At 36.9% G+C, this 25,081-nt stretch overlaps 1 protein-coding gene across 1 annotated transcript in view; it reads right to left on the bottom strand.

Moving 5' to 3' along the window:
- KHDRBS2 (KH RNA binding domain containing, signal transduction associated 2) overlaps window positions 1-25,081 on the bottom strand; it is a 246,855-nt gene that overhangs the window by 69,936 nt on the left and 151,838 nt on the right. The window contains exon 5 of the mRNA XM_005421708.1: window positions 25,032-25,077. Within this exon, the coding sequence (XP_005421765.1) occupies window positions 25,032-25,077 (46 nt within the window). The remainder of the gene's footprint in view (window positions 1-25,031; window positions 25,078-25,081) is intronic.

The following is a 25,081-nucleotide window of genomic DNA, read 5'->3' as shown; positions in this document are numbered from 1 at the left end:
CTGTATGGAAACTTTAGTGCCTTCTCTGAATTTCATGGAGCTAACCATACCTTCCCCAGGGCATTCAAAAACACTGGTCATTATCTATCAGAATAGAAATTATCAATAATTAGTGGTAGAAACAACAAGCCAAAATAATACTATTACGTATATGTGCACTCCACCTTATTCGAATGAGCTCATTATCACCACACTTACCCCATATTGATGTAAAGAGATGTAAATTTGATCAGACCCTTAATTAGTCTGTCCTGTAAGCACATAGTAAACAATGTAAAAAATGATGTCAGGCATGTTGTGACAAGAAATACACAAGGCATCTCAGCTGCAGATCTTCCCTAGGAAACGTTAAACAGCAAAGAGAAACAAAATTTTACTTCTGACATGGAGAATTAAACACAGGCAAGTTACTAAAAGTAATGTAATTTGGAAGCAAAACCACAGTAAGATGCTGAGCACAAGCAATATGGGAAGTGAAGAATCATTGTGCAAGTTTCAGAACTGTGCAAGTAGAAACCTGACAGGTGTGGGGTTAAGAGATCAAAATTCTATTCTTTGTTATGATTATATTTTTGCTTTATTTTATTAAAAATGGCAATAAATCAATTAATGGTTTGAAAGCTCTGAGGTCTTGCTTGCCATTACTGTCTTTGCACTGAAGATCATTGGCATAGTGATATCACTCTGTGATGTTATTTGATTAGTTACATGTATTTCTAGTACCTGAGGTTGGCACTATCTAGAAAGGGCTGGAAATACAGTATTTGGTTTCACAGCTTCCCACTGCAGATACAACCTCTCAGCTACACCACAGATCATTTAAAAGTGCCACTACTGAATTGCAGACTTGCTACAGTAGCATTTATTAAAACACATGCTCATTTGAAGCAGTAATTGTTCTGCTACCAGGGCACAGCCCTTCATAACATCCCTTTAACAGTATTTTTATGAAGATAGAACTTTAATTTTTCCAGTAGCTACAAAGTGCAATGCATGAGTACCTTTCCTCATTTGTTTTTCATTATGTATCACTACCCAGAGGCAATCATTAGCTAATTTGCTGATTTACAGTTGCAGTTTACTAGCTTTAAACAATGCTAAGTCATTATGATTCCATTCTTAGTGCTGTGAGAGGAAAATAACTGTCTTTTTATTCTAAGCTGCATAACAAAGTCCCTCAACCTATGTGGCTCTAGCTTTCCTCACATGTAAAACTGTTATGTTGTTTTCTTTACTAGAATTAACCCTAAGTGGTGTTTAGTCTACTTTCTCCTATACTGCAGAGAACTCTCATTTTGCCACCCATCACAATCCTAATGAGTTTATCACAGAAAGTATCAGCTATTGCTTACTCAGTTTCCTTATGAAATCCATGTTGAAAAGTATATTTGTTACTTCTGGTTTTTCCTTAGTTGCCTGAGACATTTTTTTTTGCATATTGTAAAATGCAAGCAAATGAATTGGAGTGTAGTATGTCTGTTTAATTGCCCTAATATGTACTGAGATAAAATGCTCCTCTGCATGTTGGCAAAGGAGCACAGGAAGATGGTGGCAGGTGGGACAGCCCCTGCCCAGCTCCTCCTGCCACAGGAGGGTGGAGTGTCCCTGGAGGGACTGCACAGCAGTGTCTGTCTGTCTGTCTGAGTGCTCCTGAAAGGGCTCTGAGCATCAGCAACTGGAGAGGGGCTGGGACCTCTGGTGGCAGGAAGGATGTCATCCTCCAGGCAAAGCACTGGTGAAAATTAAAGCCCATTGTCTTCAGTATCTTCCATGTATTGTTTCTGGGGAGACTCAAGAATAAATGAGTGGTGAGGGATCCTACTAAAGTTAAAAACCTTTCTGTCGATGTGATATAAAAATCTCTTAAACATAATTTAAAATTGGATGTAATACATGTTTTTCTCAAAAACATCTGAATGAACTGAAGTTCTGGAAACAGAGTACACAATTTCTAAGAAAAATCTTCACAGCATTCTGGTACAATTTGAAAACCTGTAGTTGGAATCTTTGTAATCTAAAAAAACCCTAATAGGTATGTGTTATGAAGCTGCACCAGACAGCTAAATTTTACATTGCCATATTACAGAAGATCAATCTCAGCCTACCTAACATGTTATAGATACATGTTTTGAGCATAAACTGTGAAAAAGCAACAGATCAAATCTGCTGAGAAATAGATGTTTAAGAACGCCAGTGCTATAACTGCACTACCTTGTCAGTTAAACTGCAGCTCATTTTCTAAGTGTTCTGAACTAATTTAAACCACAGCAAGCCAGATCTAAACCACTGGGGGATGCCCCTACAGTCATGCACAGTCATCTAATAGAACATGCACACACTTTTCTTTCCTTGGATAGCTTATGAACAAGGAGTACCTACTTGATGAAAAACTTGGGCTTATCCAGATACAGTGGGTGTATTTTGAATAAGGAGGATTTTTGATTTCACTTTCTCCACTTAAAGGCCTTTGGTATATAAATTAAAGAATTATGTTGAAAAATGAAGAACTAATCTAAAATGACTGGAATTGCAATTGAAACTATAGTCTGGATATTTTCCAGTTGTCTTAAGAAAAATTAAGGAAAGAATCCAAATGTTCTGGAGAAGGAAAAAAAATCCCAATGTGTAAATTGGTCCTGTTGCTGATGAGATATCACAATAAATAAAATTATACCAGTAATACTGTAAGATATTCTTACTTAAATTAGCAACAATGAAGTAACAAATGTGACAGCATGCCTATTTTAATGTTTGGATAATTATCAAAACCAGCACCTTTCTGTGACAACAACATGTAATCAAATTAATAGTAACTTGTGGAATGGTATTTCATCTAACACAGATTATTTTGAGGCTTTTACATTTTGGTGTTCATTGACAAAAAGCCCCAAAATCTCATGACATTGAGTTAGCCGTAACTATTTGAAAATAAACAACCTTTTTAAAGATGACATGATTTGATAATGTTCAGAAGAAAAAATGATGGTATAAAGCATTGCTTTGGTCACTGCTGCTATGAGCAAGGATTAGTCTCTGACTATCCTCTGTACCAGATAACTCTAACATTTTCTGAAATGTGCCCCTGTGACCTTATTTGTTTCCTTGTTAGTGCCAGACTTTCTTAAGGATTACTCTGATATTACTGGCATATGATTCAGTCTCTGTGTATGAGCCCAAGAATATCACCTTTTCTCTACCTACTAGTTGAAATAATCACTTGTAATGTAGCTAATTTCCTGCACAAGAAATGGACTGTGAACTTCTCTCACCATTTATATGTGTTCTCACCATTCTGCAAAAATTTGCTTTCATCCTTACACCTACAGAAAACATAGTAAGAACCACCAATTCCTCAGTCTGCCTCTTCCTTGAAATTCTTCAAGAGTCAGAACATAATCCTCTTTTCTCTAGTAATAAAAATGCACTAAGTTTGTACTCTTCCAGATTACTATAGTGCTGATGATCTACAGGACAAGCCAGCCTTTATCCCAGCTCACCCTAGCAGTTGGTACTTGCCACACATTGCTGTCCTCAATTTAATGCAGACTACACCACTATTAGAAATGTGCTGGACTGCTCAATAGTATTTCAATGACTGAATACCTTCATGTGTTTCCACACATATTTTGAAGTATGAGTCACTGCCTTCCTTAAATCCTCTAGGGGAAAAGGCAGAACTTTGTTGAGAAGGATTTTTTAAAAAAACTAGGTTATTTATTCCCACCTATGCATATGATTAGATAATATTCTGAAAGTAAATGCAAAGTCAGTAAAAAGTGTGAGGATGCTCGGACCTGACTCAGTAGCATACATTCAAATGAGGTTTAGTGCAGTGCTGTTGCAACACTGCCACAGAGCTCCAGAGAGCTCAAAAGCACAGGCAGAACATTCTCCTGCTGGCTCAAAGGCTCCAGAATTTAAACACATGCAACCATATCCAAATAGAATTTGCAAGTTCAGATAAAGATTTAGTATTGAAAGCAAGTGTTAAAACTGAGCCCAGCAGAATGGCAGTAAGTCCCCACTTATCTTTCTCTAGTGCTATTTTATTGTGCTACTCCTACTGCTGGTTGTTAACTGGGGAAAAAAAAGGAGACCTTAGTAGGAGTAAAGTTCTAGCAATAAATGATGCTTCAATGGCTTACCTGCACATAAAAAAATAAAATTGCTAATTGTTCAAAGCATTTCAAAGGTTGCTTGCATGCCTAGGGATTTGGTAGGATAACTAGTATTAGAACTGTTTGAGAAAGAGGAAGATGCTTACAACCTTCCTTGTCTTATCTTGAATCTTCCTAACACAGCTTTGCTTTATCCTTTAGATTCTTTCATTTGCATTTTAATGTCTGCATTGTAAGTGCAGAAATTGAACCATCCAGATAATAGTTGTGCTACTTACATAAATAAAGATGTCATTAAACCCAGCAAGTTTCTGCAAGCCGCTTCCTACATTGCAGTCATAAATTGATCTTGGATATTGGTTTGAAGAACAAAACAAAATACATTTAACATCAAGTGGTTACTGTTCAAAGTGGAAGAATGACATGCTTGAAAAACGTGAATCAGAGAGCGCACAGTAAGTTTTCAAAATTTTATAACAGGCCAATAAATTCCACATGAATGATTTGTGCATAATGAATACAGTTAGGACATTAAGTACAAAGGCCAGGAATTATGGCCAATTCATGTGACAAGCACCAATGGATACTTTCCAAATCCCACCAGCCACCTTCACAGAGCTTAAAACAAGTAAGCAAGCATGTTCATCCATCATACTTTCTTGTACCAGAGAAATATATCTCAAGGTGAACCTACATTATTATGTCAGTTTCAAGCAGGTGATTGATGCTATTTTTAATAAAGGCCAGCCTGGCCCAACAATTTGTAGGATAGTGGCTACAGATAGTACTACAGTTTAAGCCCAAGAGGAATCAAGTTTTCCAAGAAAATGGTATGTTTTGAAAGACAACTAGATCTGGTTACTCAAAATAGTCATGCTCAAATAGGTTGAAGTGAATGGATAGTCTAAACCACTGCCTGGTGACAAGTTAGAAAGTGAGCACCTCATTCCTGATACCATCACAGGTTATAATCTCACAAAAGATTGTATTCTTAAAATTTGATAGGAGATAGCACTAATGGAAAAATAATGGCCTACTAAAATATTTCCGGAAAATAACCCAAACTTTCTGAAGCTGAATGAACAATTATTTTCTAGTAACTTAAAATGCTGTCCTTAGCCCAAAAGACGTGTCTCCAGAGGAAGCATTTCATGGTGTTTCTAACAATAGAAATGAATATCACGTAAAATGTGAAGGGAGGTTTGCTTGTTTAATTCTTAAATTTTGAGATAAAAGCAATTTGGGATTTTGCTGGTGTTTACTGATGTGAAATATATACAGAGAAAGATGTACCAGCTCCTAATACATCATGGCTTCCATTTTTCAGGCATACAAGACCTAATCTAGCAAGGTGTTAGCTGTTACGAGACTTCCTGCAATGCATCAGGTTGATTGAACCATTGAGCTTCATAGATTTCAGAAATGCACATTCAGAGAACAGTGACATGTATTATCTGTTATGAATGACTGACCAGTCTTGTTCAGCCACGAATATGTCTCAGCACAAGTACAGATGGCCAGTTCTGCCCTGTGGTTAAGCTGAGGGAACAACCTTGGGACAAACTGCTGGACATTGCAGACAACTGAAGAAGAGCACACAGTTACTCCTGACCTGTCCTAGACTGACAAGGCAACAATGCAAGAAGATACTACCAAAAACCAAGCAGAATGAAAGGGGAGAATCCGATACAATGATAAAATCCCCCTTCTTCAGGTAGATTCTCCAGCATGTTAAGTCCTTTGGTGCCCACTGGATTTTATTTGGAATTGAAAGGATCAGGTCTTTCTGCGTCTGAAGTTTCTTATTTTGCTATACTCCCAACGTCTTCTCTCATGCTCTCCTCCACTCCACTACTCTCATTCGCTTTTCTCCTCTTTATGAGTAATCCTTTTCTCTCAGCCCAAGCTAAGCAGGGTTTATTGCTTTGTTCTCATTCTCTCAGCCAGGATTTTAATCTGTTTCACTGAGGCATGTTATTCCACTGCTCCAAGTACTTCTGTCTTTCCTTACTGCATTCTTCTATTTCAACACCATCTTTACATTTTTCTTTGAAAATTCGAGTTTGCTGTCCTTGCCTGCTTTCATCACCTGCTCCCTCTATCTTTTTTTTATTGCTTCTTCACATCTCTTTTCCCTTTTTGCTACAAGTTTCATTGAGGTTCTTCTTGGTTTCTAATCAGATTTAGTACACTTGTACCAATTCAAATCCAAAATAAAAAAGCTGGTCCACTGCTTACTCAAGATGTATTCCAGCAATTTCCTTTTAGATGCTAGAAAATTGTACAATCTGGAGGTTTATTTTATTCTTGGCAATTCTCTTTGAAAGCACTTTAATTATCAGTGAATGTATAATTTGCATGGATGCAAAAACACTCTGAGATAGTCTTGCAACTGTTCCCTTCCTGGAATATCTGTTTGCTACAGTTTTAGGAAACAGAATAATTCTCAGGATAAAACAGTTCTGACTCGCAAGCTGGAAAGAGTATCACTCTCAGCATATGTCATTGCTTGCTAGATACAAATACTGCTCTTGTGAAACTAATCTGATGCACTGCATCTGTAAATTTTTTTTCCATTCCATTACACTGCAGAAAAGTTTATGCAATCTAATGTGATTTGAAACAACTGCATGATAAGTCTGTATGGAATACTAAGTGTTTTGGGAGCAAGTGTTTCTCATATAAATGACCTTTATAATATAAATAAAATATCTTTGCCAGTATTAGAGAAACACGCTAAAATGACCAACAAACAACCACCCCCCTTTTTTTTTCCTACAGTTTTCCTTTTAATAACTCATATAGTGGGCTGTTGGGGTATTGACTGAAATATGAGGAGGCTTAAGTCTGGGGCAAACCCTGAAGATTCTGGCATCCCAAATCTGAATTCTGATTTCTACTCTCTGCTGAAGATTTCACTCATAAGATCTAACCCCAAATTCTCAATATATTCTTTAAAATTTTAAGCACTATTTTCATTGGTCCCTTCCTTTAATTTGTTTTCTACTTTATTATGTAATTTAAACTACAGATATGCCTTTTAAGTAAATGGAAATGGATCTGTTGTACAGATTAAAGATGGCTTTTCCATTATGTTTCTACTGCTAGTGAGTGTATATTTGTGTGTTTTCATACAGAAAAGGATGCAGTTTTGCATCTAGCTGTGGTGCACCTGGGGAAAGGCCATTTGTTGAATAACTCTGGTGTTGAGATTAACCTACATCAATCCTTTCATTTCAGTGCAAGAAGAAAAAATTCTACAGGAACATTCTGTTGAAATTAGAATAATTATTAATTCACAAGACCTAGCTTTCCTTACTAATGAATTTATTGGTAATCAGACTTTCTGAAACAAAAAAAAAATCTTCTGCTCAATTTAGATTTAAGATATGTGAAATTCAGAGGACAGGGAGTGTTATCTTGTATTCAAGCAAAATCACCATTTAAAATATGGGAATAAAGCAACTTTGTGCCTGGTCTTTGACAAACAGATTCCTTTAAGAGACTGTTTGTTAAAGTTAGCTCCTAAGAGACCTAAAAATCATGTATGTGAATTGGATTTGTGTGTTGCAAGATTTTTGGCTCTTGATTGTACCAACTTTTCAACCAAATATCCTTCCAGAAAGAATTCCTTAAGGACTGGACCCAGATACCTATCAACAGCAGTGAGCTTTCACCTACTCCTTCCACTTCCAGACCCTGGTCCACACTTTCTTAGCAGGTACAAGTCTTAGTCCAGGCTTTGCTTTTTGATGACTTGATAAATAATGCATGGTAACTACAATGCTAATTCTATGGGTTTGGGTAGGTAATTAAGAGAATTCAAAATGAGAGGTCTCTGTATTTTGGCTATTTTTCTCTTTATTGTAATCTCCTTTGAAACCAACAGCTATTTTTAGAATCTCTTACATATGTGCTGAAAAAGGCTCATCTGGCAAGATGAATGTGCTTTTTAATCCCACATTCACTGTGACAGTGATGACACACTGCCTACAAACTGCAGCTTGCAGACATAACTCAGGCATTCAGAAGAGATCTCTGCATCATATATCTTGTATTCCAGTTCTCAAAGCTTAGGTCAAAGATACCAAAAATGAGATATGCTGAAAGAGGTACCATCTATAAATTGGAGTAGAATGCTTCTGGTTGGCAACAGAGAAGATGGAACAAAAATATGAAGAACAGAAAACATGGTGTTGGAGCGTGACTCAATTTTCTGTCTCACTCTCATCATGAAATGGCTTTTTAGCAAAGTCAGCAGTATCAAGAATAAATCCAGGTCCAGAAGATCAAAAGGTTCAGCATCCAGATAGTAGTGTGTTGCACAAATCAGCAATATCTATGGGGGATGACTACAAGAAAAGCAACCCTTGTATTTTTTCTGTCAGAAATCTATGGTGAAGGAAAGGTTGCATGGCAGCAGTAAGGCTGCAAAGAAAAATACCAAGAGCATAGTTCTCACTTTCTGTTTTACCTTTTTTTTTTAATGTATATTACAGATAAAAATGGATTGTTATCCACATTGCGGCTACTTGTCCCAAAAAAAGAAAATCCATGCAGTTAACATGAACACATTTTTAAAATAGTCAGGCATTATGCTAATAACTTTAATGTGCAGAGTATATGACTCACAGAAAGTGCAGGTGTGCAGGAAGCACCCCGATGATCAGACAATATTAGGACAAGTTGCTAACAGAGACATGACTATATTTTCATTTAATTCCCACCCACTTCAAGGGCAACAACTTTCACTAAAAACCCACCTTTCTCAAAATGCGAAGTTCAACAGAATTTATTTTTCTGTAAGAACTTCTTGGGGCTTGGTTAAAGACAATTACAAACATGCCTGATACTTTTACACATCCTGTTCATAGACATCAGTATATCTGAATAGGTCTAGTTGAGAACTTCATAGTTTCTGAGCTTCCCCACCTATGTATTCACTGTACATCTAAACAGGGTGAGAGAACAGGCCTGAAAAACAGAATAAAATGCCATAATGGGGCGTATCTGCACCACTGGTTCTTAGCAAAATCTGATTAGTGCCACATGCAGTATCAAAGTCCTCATTCCTCTGCACATATTAGATCTCTCCTCTCTAGAGAGAACCTTGAAGCTGCTGATTTTCTTATTCCAAATGCTGACTGGACTGAAAATTTTCAAAAACCTACTGATCAGATGCTGTCTGAAAACTTCCATTATCAGAAAGAACTGAACTCTTCATGAGGAATTAAAGCTTTGCACTTTCTAGCATCAACACACAATTATGTCGTGACTTTCATGCAGGGTCTGGTAGTACTCTGTAAACCACAAGTTTACAGTTCCTGTTCCTGAGACAGAACCTCCTCAGGGACTAGCCAGAGAGGATGGAGTGAGCTTCAGTATGCAGCTTTCACAATCCAATTTTCTTTCCCTCTTACTGCAGTCAAAACTTACTAATTTCTTTAAACCTACACAAGTTCTAACTCAGATACAGGTAGTTTAAATTATGTTCATCCTTAACAGAACAAAGGACTTTTATCTAAAAGAATCAGGCTCATTTAATATGGGTAATTATGGTGCTCAGTCCCCATGCTGATGACATTAAGGACCAATATAACACTAGAAAAAATTCCTACACACAATGGAAACTCATTCAGAGAACAATGTGTGTTCGTGTCTCATAGCTGTAAACTAGCTAAATAACTTTGGAATCTTAGATAAACACAAATAAAAAATAATCATAGCACTTCACAACTGAAGATAGTTGGAACTCTCTAGTTTCCCATATCTTAGTAAAAAATATTGTGAACATTTTAACATCTCAATAAATAACTTAGATACAACATCTCATGTATTTTCCAAGCTCTTTATGGACATTTTTCAGTTCCTATTTACCGTGAAAAGGGTCTGATACATTATTTCAGTCTAGATTAGTACCTACAGTTCTTATAATTTCTAGTTTAATAGGATTATTAGTCTTTCACCTAAAGCAAGACATTCCAAACAACAACACCTGTAATTTTTAAGCAAAGAAATTTCAGTCACGTTTTGAAATGACCATCACTGTGAGACTGGCTCAGTTATCTCCAAGGGATGACTTTATAGCTTTGAGAACTGACAGATTGTTATGTCCTGAAATTCATGCAGGGAATGGTATTGTGGCTGTAAATCACAAGGGCAACTCAGAGAGTGGCCAGAACCTCTGGAATAATCTTTACATTCCTGTTTTGCTCAATAAGCCTCTTAGTTGGAAAACTACCCATGATGAGTTTTTTTCTCCAGGACTGGTAAAGAATAGCTCCTGTGTCATTGACAGCTGCTTAATTAAATTTAAACAAGGCTTTTTGTTAGGCATTCATCTGTACTTGTACTCTTCCAAGGACTATAAAGGGCAAGAAACTCAAATCCAAAGTCAATTTGACTTTCGTGATTTGCTTTAAGGCATATTTATATCTAAACTGCTAATCTAAAATCCTGGAAGCAACTGTATCAATTAAAATAAATAAATCAAGTTCAATAAATCCATAGCTGGATTGGACTAACATTTCAGCAATTATTCAATATTCTGCTTTGTCTGACAGAGATACCCTGCCCTTGTTGACTGAGTCTACTCAAAAATCTTGTTGAAAGAGCAGGTTGCACCACAGTCCTAGGACAAGTCCTTTTCTGCTTGGCACACATTGAAATATTACTTTGAAGTTTACAGCTTCTATTGCAGCCTCAGCCTATGTGCAGTGAAAGAGATCCCCCTTCTCTTGACCCTCAGGTACCTACCAGAGTAACATCAGGAACATTTTGGAGCTTCATCCCACAGTCTTGCTAGTTCCATCCTCAGAAAAAATGTGTCTGCTTCACAGTAACTTCTTACTGATTGCATCAGGTTTGAAAACTGTTACTGCTACTCACAGATTTCTTAAGATTTTTAAGCTTATTGCTGAGAAGAATAAGATGACATATCAACATTCTTGATCATTTGCTGGGTGGCCCACCTAGGAGTATCTCAGAGTACCAAAGCCTGCTTCAGCCCTCCCAGCAGTAATTTTCTTGGAAATAGCTAGAAAGAAATACAACTGTTCTCACTTTTCTCATTTTTTTTTTCAGAATAGCCACTTTGGATTAGCAGTGATTCATCTACGGATTTTTTGCCTTATTACATTGTTTACACTTCTGAACTCCACTCAGGAGATGAAATCAGGCTTACACGACTACCTGCCAATATACAATATCCTTATCTCGAAGAGTCAAACAGATAGTATATATAAATACAGTCTTAAGCACTCTGATGATTAAACAACAATCCAGTGAATCCTGCTGATTTTCTTAATTTAGTGCTCAGTTTCTTTACCTCTATATTCTCTTCCTCTCAGTGGATGAAGTAGGCTACAGCAACATTTTCTCTCTTTTCGGAATATTTTACAATGACTTTCTGAATTTTTTTCCCTTAATAAGGAAAATATAAAGCAATCTTAAAATTATAGGCCACATCAGGCAGATGTCAAGAAATAAATAAGCATTACATTCATAATGCTTTGAACTTAGAATCAAACTATATGCTTAGATTTTTTTATTTTATTTTTCTAAGAAGGTCAACAAATCTAAGGACAGTTCAAGAATACAACCTACAGTAATGAAACTTACAGCGTAAAATTAACCAGTACTTGCAGAAGAGCTAAAGTGTTCTTTACAAAACAAATTATTACATCATCATTTTGAGATAATGGAAAATACATGAAAAATTCTTAAAGGCAATTTCCTCCCCAAAATAATGTCCTAGTTTTATGTCATAGCTACTCAACACCTAAGTCATACAAATTTGTACACTCATACTACTGTGGCAACACAGATACAAAGCTCAAAAGGAAATTGTTCAATGAGATTTTCCCCCATATAGGGAGGGAAAAGCCTCATGTTACTTAAGATGGGAAGTTTATTTTAAGAGCTTTCAGCTTTCATTAATTATTTCTGCTCTACAGAATGTTAAACAGTTTCTCAGACTTTATTCAGTGACCTGTTTGCTTATCCTCAAATATTCTGATCAAGAATGGATGAGCTGGCATTTTCTAAACAGAGTGGAAACTTAGTTCTTTCTACCAATTCCCTTCCTCCAACACAAACAACAAATGACTATGTACTCTGTACACAACTACTGAGGTCCAGAGGAAAGAAAGTAGAGCCTTTAAAAAAGTAGGGCCTTTCTTTCAAAACTGAATTTTATCTCAACATCCACATTCAGTCAAGGACTGTCAAAACAGTATTGCCTCTTTGCCACAGTGTAGTATACCTTCCTCTTAGAAAGGTCATAGATTTGCCAAAACAGATTAGTAGGATTTTTTTTAAAGCTAAAATAATTTTTCCCCCTTCCCTGTAAGTTTTCTACAAAATGAACAGCATATAAAAATAATCTAAGTTATTTAGAATTTAAATCCTCTGTTCAGAAGTAATTTAAGGACTTAGAAGCCTGCTTCGTGTACAAATGTTGTGTCATTTAGGATCTTTTTTGGATCCAGGATCAAATTTTCTGAATCCTGGATAAACAAAGGAAACATACAGGAATTGGTGACATCCAAGATTAATATACTTTCTTGACAAATATACAGGAAAACGTAGAGAATTCAGAAAGGTACCCACAGTGCTGTACTGCTTAGTACCCTTTAGTTGTCCTTTTGGAAAGGATGACAGCAGAACATTGAATGACTCTTGATCCTCTCCACTTAGGTGCCCTTGTTTGGTTCACAGGAACACAAGTCCTGCCCCCAGAACTGAGCCTGCTGTAGTGGACAGGTGGGCACATTACTTCTGTAGGCATTCTGCAAGAGCTTGAATCTTTAAAACAGAATCTAGAAGACTGGAATAAAGGTAGTCCCTTCACTTTTGTTTTTTTTTTTAATCCAGGATTTAATTCATCCAATATGTGAGACACTGACTTGCAGTTTTTCCTCTACTTCATTCCTGATGCTCCCAACTTAAGTGGATACTCCTGGACTGCAAAGTATTTCTGCCCAAGGAGAACACTCTCACTCCCCTTGACACTGCACTGTTGATGGAAACAGAAACAATTCACGTAATGAAAGGGCTGTCAAGCATTGCAGTGGGCTGCTCAGGGAAGTGCCAAAGTCAGTGTCCCTGAAAGTGTTCAAGAAATAGCTGATCATGGCACTCAGTGCTATGATTTCATTGACCAGGTGGTATTTGGTCAAAGATTGCATTTGATGACCTTGAAGGTCTTCTCCAACCTTAATGATTCTATGATTCTAAGCACTGATTCAGCCATACAGTTCCTGGCTACAGCTACCAATGTAGTAACCTCACTTGTAAATATACATCACAACTATAGACAACAACACTATGCAAATAAAAGACACACTCTTGCATGGGAGATTTTTTTATCCTTCGAAAATAACAATTGGAACCCGAGTGAAATGAATAAAACTCTATGAAAATTAACTTTTTTCCCCTGCTTTTGCTGTGTTTAGCACACACAAGCCACTTTTGTTGCTTTTACAAAAATGGTGACATGTAATAGGCACCTCAAAAGTAATAAATTAGAAAAGCTCCAAATGGCTTTTTGGATTTATTTGTTTAGGGTGTTTGCATGAAAGGTGGCCTTGCAAGAAAGGAAAATGGCTGTTCAAGGAAAGTGAAAAATGACCAAAGTTTTGCTGCTTCTAATTTATTTGATAGATGCATTCAGGCTCAACAACTGCATTTCAGTGATTCTGTGTTTTTTTCTTATTTTTATTTTTCTCATTCTCTGAGCTGCAGTGTCCACACCTAAATTTGGCAAAATTTAACTAGTAATGAAACAGAGATCCCTTCTGCATCTCCTTTACAGCCTGATTTACATAAACTTGATTTACCTGCATTTGTTTATGATATTTTTCTTTATTTCCATATCATCTGTTAAGTGGTGCAGTTGTGTCAAAATACTTGCCAATCCCAATTTCCAAAACTAATTTTCGTTTATAAACACTTATTATTTCATTGTTATTTATAGCTAAATACAACTAAAATAACCCATTAAGCTTTTGCATATATGAACAATTTTGTTCAGAAAAACAAAGCAAACCAAGACTAATTCTGAATCTTTTTTTTGCAAACAGGTAAGGCAAAGGAAATTATCTATTCTTAAAATACAATTTGTATCAAAAGAAAGAAGCATGCATCTTAATTCTGCATGTCAGTTAAATTGTGCAAACACTGTTTGTCCAAAAAGTAAAATGATTGATGGCAACTGGTTGCTAAAATAGAAAGAAATACAGTTTGAATTCCAATGTATTTTCTTTTAAATACATTATTTTTTTCAGAAAACTTCCTGCTGCAGCATGTATGAGCATTGGTACACATATGAAAAGTCCTAATAAAGAGAAATTCATGGGCTACATTACATTGTAGTGATCCACCTTGAGTAAAATGGTGAAGCATGAGACTTGGACAATTTATTTTTACAGTACCCAAATATGCACTGTTCAAATGTATATCTGCTTGTTTTACAGTTTAGTCCTCAGAAAGATTAGTAAGCAGTGTACATGATGTGATTTTTTGAGGTTTTCTGGGTAGAAAAAGGAAAGAACTGAGAAAAGGAACTGGGAAAAGTAGTGTGATTCTAATACCTAGTAAAAGAAACTAAAGTATGAAGATAAATATTAAAATACTTCAGTATAGTACATTATTTTATATATTTGCCCTAAATAAGACTCACTTTGCTATATCTGGTTGTTTGATTTTTTTCTTTTCACTTCACCTTTCTAAAAATTTGGATGTCAGAAGCTGCAAGGCTGAACAGTTAGAGACAATTATGAGGGACTCGAAAATCCAAATAAAAGATATCACAATATGGAGTTTCTAAACTTTAGGCTTCTGTGTTCCCATTTAGACTTAAATAATTTGTATCTGACAGAGACTGGGTAATCAAAAGAATTCATGTTAGTATATTATCTAATGGTTTATTAATATCTTCATTACAGAACCTCACTAACTGACGCAGAAAGAGTTGGAGGATAGTATGAACACCAAAGCTACAACTCAAGCACCTTTTCAGGAACTTATACATAATGTCATGTACTTACACAGATATACTGATTTTAAGAAATATTTAAATGTGGTTTGATGTTATTGCACGAAGTAGTACAGGGTCATGCTTGGGTCCCTGTATTCTTATGATCCTGCTATATAAGAAGCATTTATTTATATAATCTCACTGAATAAAGCCCCACTGCACTTTATGATTTCAAACGTGGCACTCCACAAATTTTTACACCATAACAAGAGCTACAAAACAACAATAGGTATCTATGAGTAACAGCACTTACAGTGATTGTAAAAGCTATTAAAATGCACGCAACCATAATTTCGTAATGAAAAAACAGGCCTGTATGGAGAAAGAACATTTTTCATCTCTAGTCTTTTACTTTACTGTCCCGGAGCTTTTATAATCCATCTCCCTTTTCTAGTGATTGCTGCACTCTCTAAGAGTCCTATAGCTGAAACTCAAGGTACTGTGTTTCATAACAAAATCAATTCTCACAATGTTTTTGCTGCAGTTTTAAGAGGTACACTAAGTCTGCACCTTTGAGAAAATATAACTAATTAAATTGTTTAAAAAATGAGAATGTTTGAGAACTTCAATGGTCTACCCATATGACAGAGGTATTTCTATGAATATTCCAGTCACTTTAATACCATCATTGCTAAACAAGAGTGTCCTTTATCCAGTCCATCTGATTGCACAAGTCAAACTACTCTTTTAACTCACTCCTTTAGGACATTGGCTAGTATTTTTTTTCTTCCTATATTTACATTTTTTCCCCAAATTGTATTGTTACAAAAGAAGATAAATGCTTTAATTTTTATGTCTCTGAACCTTCAGACTGATTCCTTATGTAGTTCCTCATGCATGTTGCTTGCTGTAGAGGAGCTCTGTGCAGCATCAAGTTGTTATAAACAGATGAACTGTAAGAAATGGACCATATTTTTCTGTGATGTATGTACAGATGATATATATATATATATATATACACACATATATCTGCATCTCACATGATGAAGCTGCAGGGTAATCAGCAGATATCCTGAGTTCTAGGCACAGCTTTAGTCAGGTTTGTCTATAACAATATCCACTCAGCGTATATACATACATTCCTAGGTCTATGAGAATAAAAGCTCATATATATAGTTGAGCCTTCCTTAAATACCCAGAAAGAACAGGCACATTGCTGGGGACGTGTTGTTGTGCCAATCCATGAGATAATTCATCCAGCACAAACCTTTTTCTTCCTATATATAACTGAAATTCAGAGCTGCAAATGCAACAAATACAATAAGGGAAAAAGGATACAGGCACGCAAGGCTTCTGTTTGGGCCTTTAATTTTATCAGATACATTTCTTATTCTTCCATTTTCCTGAGTAAGCAATAAGTGTATGGATATAGGCAACTGGCTAAAAGACCCATTAATCAGTGAATGAAACTGAACTGTGGTCTGTAATATTTTTATTTTAAGTGCAATTGCTAAATATGTATCTCTACAGTTTTATGCAGAAGGATTTTTTGAAAGATGACAATATCACAGATGTATCAAACAGAATAACAGATGAACTCTGATGAAAGCTCTAACAACAGGAAGTGGTTTTTAAATACATGGCCCTAAAATTCCAGTAAAACTCAAATACTGTTTTGGAACAACCATGTAAGTTTTCAATTAACATGAAACAGTCCCTAAACTGTGCATTTTACTACATTAATCAAGCTCAAATTTTAGCTATAATGCAAACTCTTCATAAATAATACACAAACTAAAAGTTCTCTGTCATCTGTACATGGAGTCTATTGATATAAAGAGCACTCTGTATATCTACTTTACTAAGAAGTCACTGATCTAATTCACCAAAGGCTAGACTGAAAAGCACAGGAACAACAGGCATGCTGGAGGCAATGTTGGTGTGCTAATGTTAAGTGCCATGGTGTCTCACTCTCCAGAGCCCTTCCTGCAAACACAGCTCAAAGCTTCTGTAGCTGTCTGGCACAGCTGAAGTCTCTGCACTTACTGAGTGCAGAGATGTCTGTCTCCCTGGAAACTGATGAACCTTGAAGTCCAAAATTGTTCAGCTTTTTAGTACCTCAGTGGCCTACAGCTGGTTAAGTAACTTTGAGAATTGAAAGAAAAAACCCAAGGCTTCCTTCTAACTGAGCTGAATTCACATAGCAACTGAACTCTCAATAAGTCTAATTAATTTAAACTTGTCCCAAGTCTTGAAGAGCAATTCTTTAAGTTTGTATAAGTTTGTCAAAAAAAACCCGAAAAACCTATTTTTTGCTTTACAGTCTGTTGGGAAAGGATAACATGGGTGGAAATACAGTCGACTGATAATGTTTAGCCTGCAAATGGCTGTAGAGTTATTTTGTACCAATCTAGACTGTTCTCCATCAAATAAATAACCGAGTGACAAGTTGTGACTGAGCTAAGTGACAGCAGATAAGTATTTTTGGTAACAGGCTCCTAAACAATCACATTGTTAATGATCAAATGGTGCATTGCATGGTGCAGATAAATTTGGCTCTGTGAATAACACTGCATGTATTTTTTAATGCAGGATTTTATGAATACAATTGCATACACTATGAATATTTAAGGACCATATGCAGGCTGGATCATCAATTGAGAGATGCCCTTCACTGAGATCTCTATATAACAAATATAAATATTTATTACATTGTACTTGTAATAACATCATTTATAATACTAAAACATGTACAGCTGCATCAGCATTTTCTTTTATATTCTGTCTAGCACAGAAAATAATTCTCATCTCAAAACTTGGTAACTAATGTCAAGGAGAGAATTATTTCTGCCAAGTAAGGACAGCATGAAGGGGATGACAGAAGAACTTATCCTCCACAAAAAATATTTCTGCAACATTAATAAACAGACATAAGAGTTTCATGTATTTTATTAGTGAAGTCTGTTGAATAACTATGATTAAGACAATAAAATCAAAACAAATAAATTCAAATCAAGAAAATAATATAATTTATTTAGACCACAGTATCAATATGTGAGAAATTCACAGCAGGGATGAGTCTGAAAGCAGTATTCACTTTAGTACTGCACTGCTCTCAGGATATTCTTCTGCTCTCATGAGGCAAGCCTTATTTACTCAGTCTAAAATCTCTACAAATAAGATACAAACTTCAGTTTGCACAGCTAAGCAAAAAAGTCTAGACCTGCAGGTTCCCAGACACTAAAGATTTAGTGCTGACTGTGGATTCTGCTCTTAGAAAAACATAAAAAACTTGCCATTACTTTAACTCTGTATTTATGTTGCTGGATTTTTTCACAATAAATATATTTATACTTTTCAAGGACAATATTATCCAAAATCTGAATAAACCCACTACACCTTCATCTCACAGCATCCTTCTAAACCTCAGTAGGGTCCTTCAGATAATATAAATATTATCCTGTTTATCGCTTTTGTACTAAAAAGAAAATTTGATTTTTCAAGTCACAACAGATACAAGCTGAATAGAGCTTAGCACTTTTTCCAAGCACCTTGGGCATAAATAGGTAATCAATCATATTTAATCAATATGTTGTTCAGCCATGCAGATTCCCACGTCTATAATTCCAGCGTTATTCAAATGATCTTTAGTCTCAGTACATTCTTCATTGATTTTTTTTCTCATCCAGAAAAGGCATAGAAATAGATAAGTGCTACATCTTAAAACTTGGAAATACCAGTTTAGAAAACAAAAAGAAAAAGAAAGTAACCCCTGTTACCTATTTTTATATCCAATATGTTTCACTATTTTAAGGTTTGGAACAACCTTAGAAGTCTTCTTACTTGTCCAGGCCTCACTCTCATTGACAATATCCTACTTATAGTGATTATAGGAATGGGCTTCAAAAACATAAATTGCTTACTTTAACATATTTATTATAGCAGTAGCACAGGAGAAAACATGCCATGAATAGGAAGTTTAGGTCTTTATATGGTTTCCATCTACATCCAGGAACGGCAGACAGAATGGATTTAAAAGCACTAAGAATTCCCATTTAAATTATTAAGCAAAGTCTCCGCAATTGCAATTTTGTGGATTGCAGGTACATGTAAATGTTGATTATTCTTTTTAAAATCTAAAAGCGTGACAAAATGCCTCTTATTGTTAGTCTTTTCATTGTCTACATTGGCACTGAATAAGCATGAGCATAGCTGTTTCAGTTTGAAAACTATTGAAAAATGTAAATAACTCATTGATCTTTGAATAAACAGTTGAATGTGGCATTTGCTTTTGTATTAAATAATTTGAAATGAGAGGAAAAACCGCATGACGTTAAAAGCACAATCTATCTTATTGTGTGGTTCTTTTCCAGTGACTTTGTAAAAGCACTGCTCTCCACTTATTTCAGAAGATAACAAGAATCTGTGCCTGGCTGGTTTGATCAGTGAACTGAGAGGTGAGAGAGAATATTTGCATTTAAAATTGCTCTTTAATCTGGCTGTCCTAGACCTAAGAGCTGTTACAGATTCACAGTGTCTTGACAGACCGGCCTATTCCTTGAAAACAAATTATATATTTGTTTGTAAAAGCAAGAAGCTTATCTAAGTATTCATATTATGATGAGTGGCTTTCTGTGCAAAATTCCTCTTTTTTATCCAAGAGTGAAAATGCAAGTGGAGGTAAAATACAAAAGCAATGTGTATTTTAGTCCCAAATGTATTCCATTTTGGTAATTCTTTCCATCTGGTGTAAGGAACAAGTGGTAAGTCACTTCAAAACTCACATCAGACCTCTTAGCAAGGCTCACCATAGCTTCTAAAAATGTAAAGAAAAATATCACTGGACAGTTCATTACTAGCTTTTGATTCAGAAGGAAAAAAAATACAGATCCAGAGTCAACTGCCCTCCAAAACAGGATCAGAAACCAACAGTAGTTTTGGCTTAGATATGGATTAAGCACCCTTCTAATATTTAGCTTTAATTTCGAGTGGAAAAGTCTGGATGCTCAGATCAAAATATACTGTGCAGAACACTGCCTTTGCCCAGTCAAGTTGCCCCATCCTACAAGTGTTGAAGGTCAGGCTGGATGAGGATTTGAGCAACCTGGTCTAGAAACCCCCATGGCAGGGCGCTTGGAACTAGATGATCTGTAAGACCTTCCCACTCAAGCTGTTCTACTATTTGATGATTCTATTATTTATTGCCTCAATAGTAGCAGACCTACTCAAGTACTCTTCACTTCTGTATAAATCATTAATCTCAATCTACCATGCCTATTGCCTATTTCACAAGTTGCCAACAAGACCTTAGCCTTTAGAGGACCCTCAGGTCCTCCTCCCCAGAGCTGCTTTGCAGCAGGTCAGCCCTCATTCTGTGCTAGTGCCTGGTGTTATTCTTCCTCAGGTGCAGGACCCTGTATTTGTCTCTGTTGAAATTCAGACAGTTCTTCTCTGCCCATCTCTCCAGCTTGTCAAGGTCCCTCTGAAGGGCTGCACAGCCCTCTGGAGTATCAGTCACCCCTCCCAGCTTTGTGTCACCAGTGAACTTGCTGAGGCGGCCCCTGCTCCTTCATCCAAGTCACTGATGAATACCTTAAACAATACTGGGCTCAGTATTGAACCTTGGCAGACACCACTGGTGACAGGCCTCCAGCTAGACCCTGTGACACTGATCACAACCCCTGGGATCTGCCATTCAGCCAGTTTGGCTATTGGGTTTGCGTGGCCAGCTTTTGGTAGTGGGAGAGGGGGCTACAGGGGGAGCTTCTGTGAGAAGATGCCAGAAGACTTTCCCATGTTCATTGGACCCAAAGACAGCCTGCTCCAGGACAGAACCAGCACTGGCAAAGGCTGGGCCAACCAGAGTTGACAGTAACACCTCTGTGATAACATATTTAAAAAGAAGAAGAAAAAAAAAGCAGGCCATGTAATTGTGGGCAGAGAAGAGTGGGGTGAGAGTATGTGAGAGGAACAGCTCTGCAGACTCCAAGGTGAGTGCAGAAGGGGGGGCAGGAGGTGCTCCAGGTGTCAGAACTGAGCCCTGGTGCAGCCCATGGTGAGGCAGCTGTGTCCCTGCAGCCCATGGAGGGCCAGGGGGATGCAGAGATCCACCTGCAGCCCAGGGAGGAGCCCCACACTGGAGCAGGTGGGTGCCTGAGAGGAGGCTGTGACCCCATGGGAGGCCTGTGCTGGAGCAGGCTCCTGGAGGGAATCTGCAGACCTGTGGAGAGAGGAGCCCATGCTGGAGCAGGTGAAGAACTCTTTTCTCTGAGCAGCAGCAGAAATAACCTGTGATGAACTGACTGTAACCCCCATCCCCTGTCTCCCTGCACCTGGGGAGGGGGAAGAGCTGGGAAGGAGATGGGGGCTTGGGAGGGGAGATGTTTTTTAGGTCTTATTTTGCTTCTCATTATCCTGGTCTGATTTTGTTGGTAATAAATTCAATTAACATACCCAAATTGAGTCTGTTTTTCCCTTGATAGTATCACTCACTTTGGTGAGTGATTTCTCTCCTGGTTTTCATCTCATCTCATAAATCTTTCATTATATTTTCTCTCCCCTGTCCAGTTGTGGAGAAGAGTGATAGAGATGCTTTTGTGGATGTCTTGCATCCAGTCAGTGCCAACCCACTACAACTATCCTGTCTCAACCTGTTAGCGTTCGGAAACGTATAATCACATAGGCAATTATATGTAGGTGCTTTATTAAGAGCTCTGGAAATCAGGGGTGTTTTCACCTCGAATCTGATTTCGCCCATACATTCGAGAGGAACAGGTTTTTATATTCTATCGTTACATAACTTCCATGTTAATTATTAAACTTATATTGTTCTATTGTATACATAGATTTCAGCTAAACATAGCCCCCTTAAGTTCCCAACGTAGTTTCTCATGATTCTTCCTGTGATTATATAATAATTATATTTAATTACTAAACAATCATCACATCTAACAATTATATCATTTATCATACCGCTTACGCAGGTGCACTGATCTGAGAAAACACAAAGCCTAACATTTTCAGGATCTATCTTTAGCATTTTCCAGGGTCCCATTATCAAACCCAACAGTTTTCTCACTTTTACACTTCTTTGTCTCTCCCTGACCTTGCCAGGGACGTGAGCACCTGCGTGTGGCTGCAGTTAAAGCACAACACCAGGTCACAAACCCTCTTGATACCAAAAGCTGCATGGCAGCTGCCAGTTACACTCTCCATCCAGATTCACACCCAATAAACTGCTTTTAAAGTGAAGAAAGTCCACAAAGTAACTACTTTCTCTTTGCATGTATTTTCTAATGTTAGTACCTCCTCTTCCTGTGGCTAAGAAGTTCCTCTAAGATACCATCTAGGCTGCAGTCAATATAAAGCAAGTTTCAAAGGCAAGTAAGGAAAAAGGCATGAGGTGAATCACTCCTCCTTCCTGCTCCAGCCCTCTTTTCTGATTGTTGAATGTTTTTCTGAATGTTTTTCCCTCTGGCTAGGTCTGACATTCAAAATGTTGGACATGAATATATTCACCACAATGACAGGACTTTACTTTTCTTGAGACATCTGTTTTTATGAATTCTCAGAAAGGCCATCAGGAAACCTCAAAATATTTACACAGTGGATAATCCAAACTTTTAAATGCTTTTTTATCCAAACCGATTTGAACAGTTAGAAGTTTCAAGGTCAAACAGTCAATACAATCTCTGATTAGTAGTGCTCAGCAAATGGCTAAAGATTTTTTTTTCAGGAAATGCTGTCTAAACATTTTTAAAAAATCTGTTGTAGCCATTTGATTCTATTTCTTGAATTCACTTTCAGATCAGCATTCGAGTTACTACATTTCATTAGAGCAAACAAAAATACAGGATATGGATACTCACAATCAATGACAATGCATTCATATGTACCGCTAATCAAACCAATGGTGCTTGCAAATAGTAGGAAAAAAATGGTGTGAAATACTGTAATCAAAAATGAAAAATATAACCTCATAAGGAAATTCTAATACACTTTTGGGTTTCTTAGAAGCAGGAAAAAAAAGTAAATTGGATAAATTATTCATTATAAATTAGTTTTTCATCTGTAGGATTAAGGAGGAAAGAACAACAGTTATACATGACATTTGCTGCAGGCCCACAAATAGATTCACTTGCTTTTAGTGTCCAGCCAAGTATCTGATTTATTATATGGTTTATTTGGGAAGAAAAACTGTGTTGATTACTTTCCGCAAAATAAAAATATTTTCTCTAAAACATCATTTTCAATACTATATGCAGATATGTTACAGTGAACTTTTCCTTCTACCAGCAGAGCATCATCATTATCTCAGCCCATAAGATACCAAAATTATTTATATTGAACTTACAAACTTCCATAAAATAACAAGAAATTTTCATTGGAAACTGGTGCATGATAGCAAGCTCACATGTTCCTAGTTGTGGAATATAGATGTTGAAAGGACACAGGAGATGGAAGATCTCCAAAACATGAATTTTGACCTATAAGGCAGCACTTCTTTTTTGCTGCTATTTAAGAAGAGGGAAAAACCCACAAACACATATGTTTGTTTTTATTGGACTAATGTATCACAAATTAAACTGGCTATTTTAATTGCATCTATGTTTTGTGCTCCTGAGAGTGCAGGCATTTCAATAATATGGGGAACGGGCTGAATGCCTTCCTAACCTGGATAACCCAGCTGCCTTACCTTCTCTCTCATTTTGCTTTTCATACATTTACCATCCAGAAAAAGTGCAAGAGATGCTCCCTAGGTGATGCTTAATACTCAAGGACATTTACTAGTACTGTAAATGAAAAAAGAAATTACTTCAATTATAATCCTGACTTTACATTACAAAGGCTCTGTATCTGCACAGAAAAGAAGGTCTCATACATTTTGATAATAACAGACAATAATGCACTGTCAAGGAAGTGTATACTTATGAAATTCCATTTCTTAGCAGGACTTTTAGCTTATTAATTAATGGAAACTGTGTTGAAGTAAATAATAGAGGAGCGACTTCCCCCCCCCCCCTTCTTAAGGGGGGGAAAAAAGTTGTGATTCTTAGAATTAACACAATGTGCATCCCTGATTTGAAGTGGCCATGACACTACAAATACACACGGCTGAGTGAAACTTTAACAACAAAAAAATAATTTCTGATTAATTTTCCTTTCTTCTGTTCTAGGAAGACTATTAATTGAATAAAAGTGCATCTTTCCCTGGTGGTGGTAGGATTAGGGAGTAAATTGGATGTTCATCTTACTCTTGGACTTGCCATAGCCGGAAAAATTCAGACATTACATTTGATAGCATTTTCTTCTCTATTTGGATATCTGTTGTTATGGTGATAGTTCCAGGAGGAAACATTAATGAGGATTACTTGAAAGCTTTGATGGGTATAGCACAATTATTTTTAACACCTCATAAGAAAAGGTGACAGTCAGTTAGTACTGCTCCTGGCTAGAGATGAATCATTGTATCAGCTTTCATGAAAACTACCTGAATTTCTATTTGTTATGTATCTGTAACACAGTGTTGAATACAAATATGCAATAAAAAGGATTTGAAACAACAGCATGCCTTCCCCCCCCTCCTCATTTTCTCACAAAGGATATAAGCTGCTATTCTTAGGAACTTGGTTACAGTAAAAACTGACTTGAAGTACACAATATAAATTTTACAATATCTGTATTGCTCTTTTGTGACACCCCAAGAACTATCCAGTATGAGCTCTCATATCCATAAGCAAGCTGTGAACAAATCTCCAAACCCACATCACTGAGCACAGGTCTGCAGACACACTGCATCATCCAGACTGTCGTTCACCTGCAGGGAAAAGCGTTAGAGACAGAGGAGCTTTCGGCCTGGACTATTCCATCTCGGAAGGGCTCCATGTCCATGACAGAGCTTGGCTCACACCTTGTGAGCGAGGGCATTTACTTACATAGTCCTCGTAGGGCTCGTGCGCGGGCGGCGGGGGCGGTCTGTACCCCG

The sequence above is a fragment of the Geospiza fortis genome, unplaced genomic scaffold, assembly GCF_000277835.1.
Source record: "Geospiza fortis unplaced genomic scaffold, GeoFor_1.0 scaffold264, whole genome shotgun sequence".
Lineage (NCBI taxonomy): Eukaryota > Metazoa > Chordata > Aves > Passeriformes > Thraupidae > Geospiza > Geospiza fortis.
This window is presented reverse-complemented; position numbering and strand designations above follow the sequence as displayed.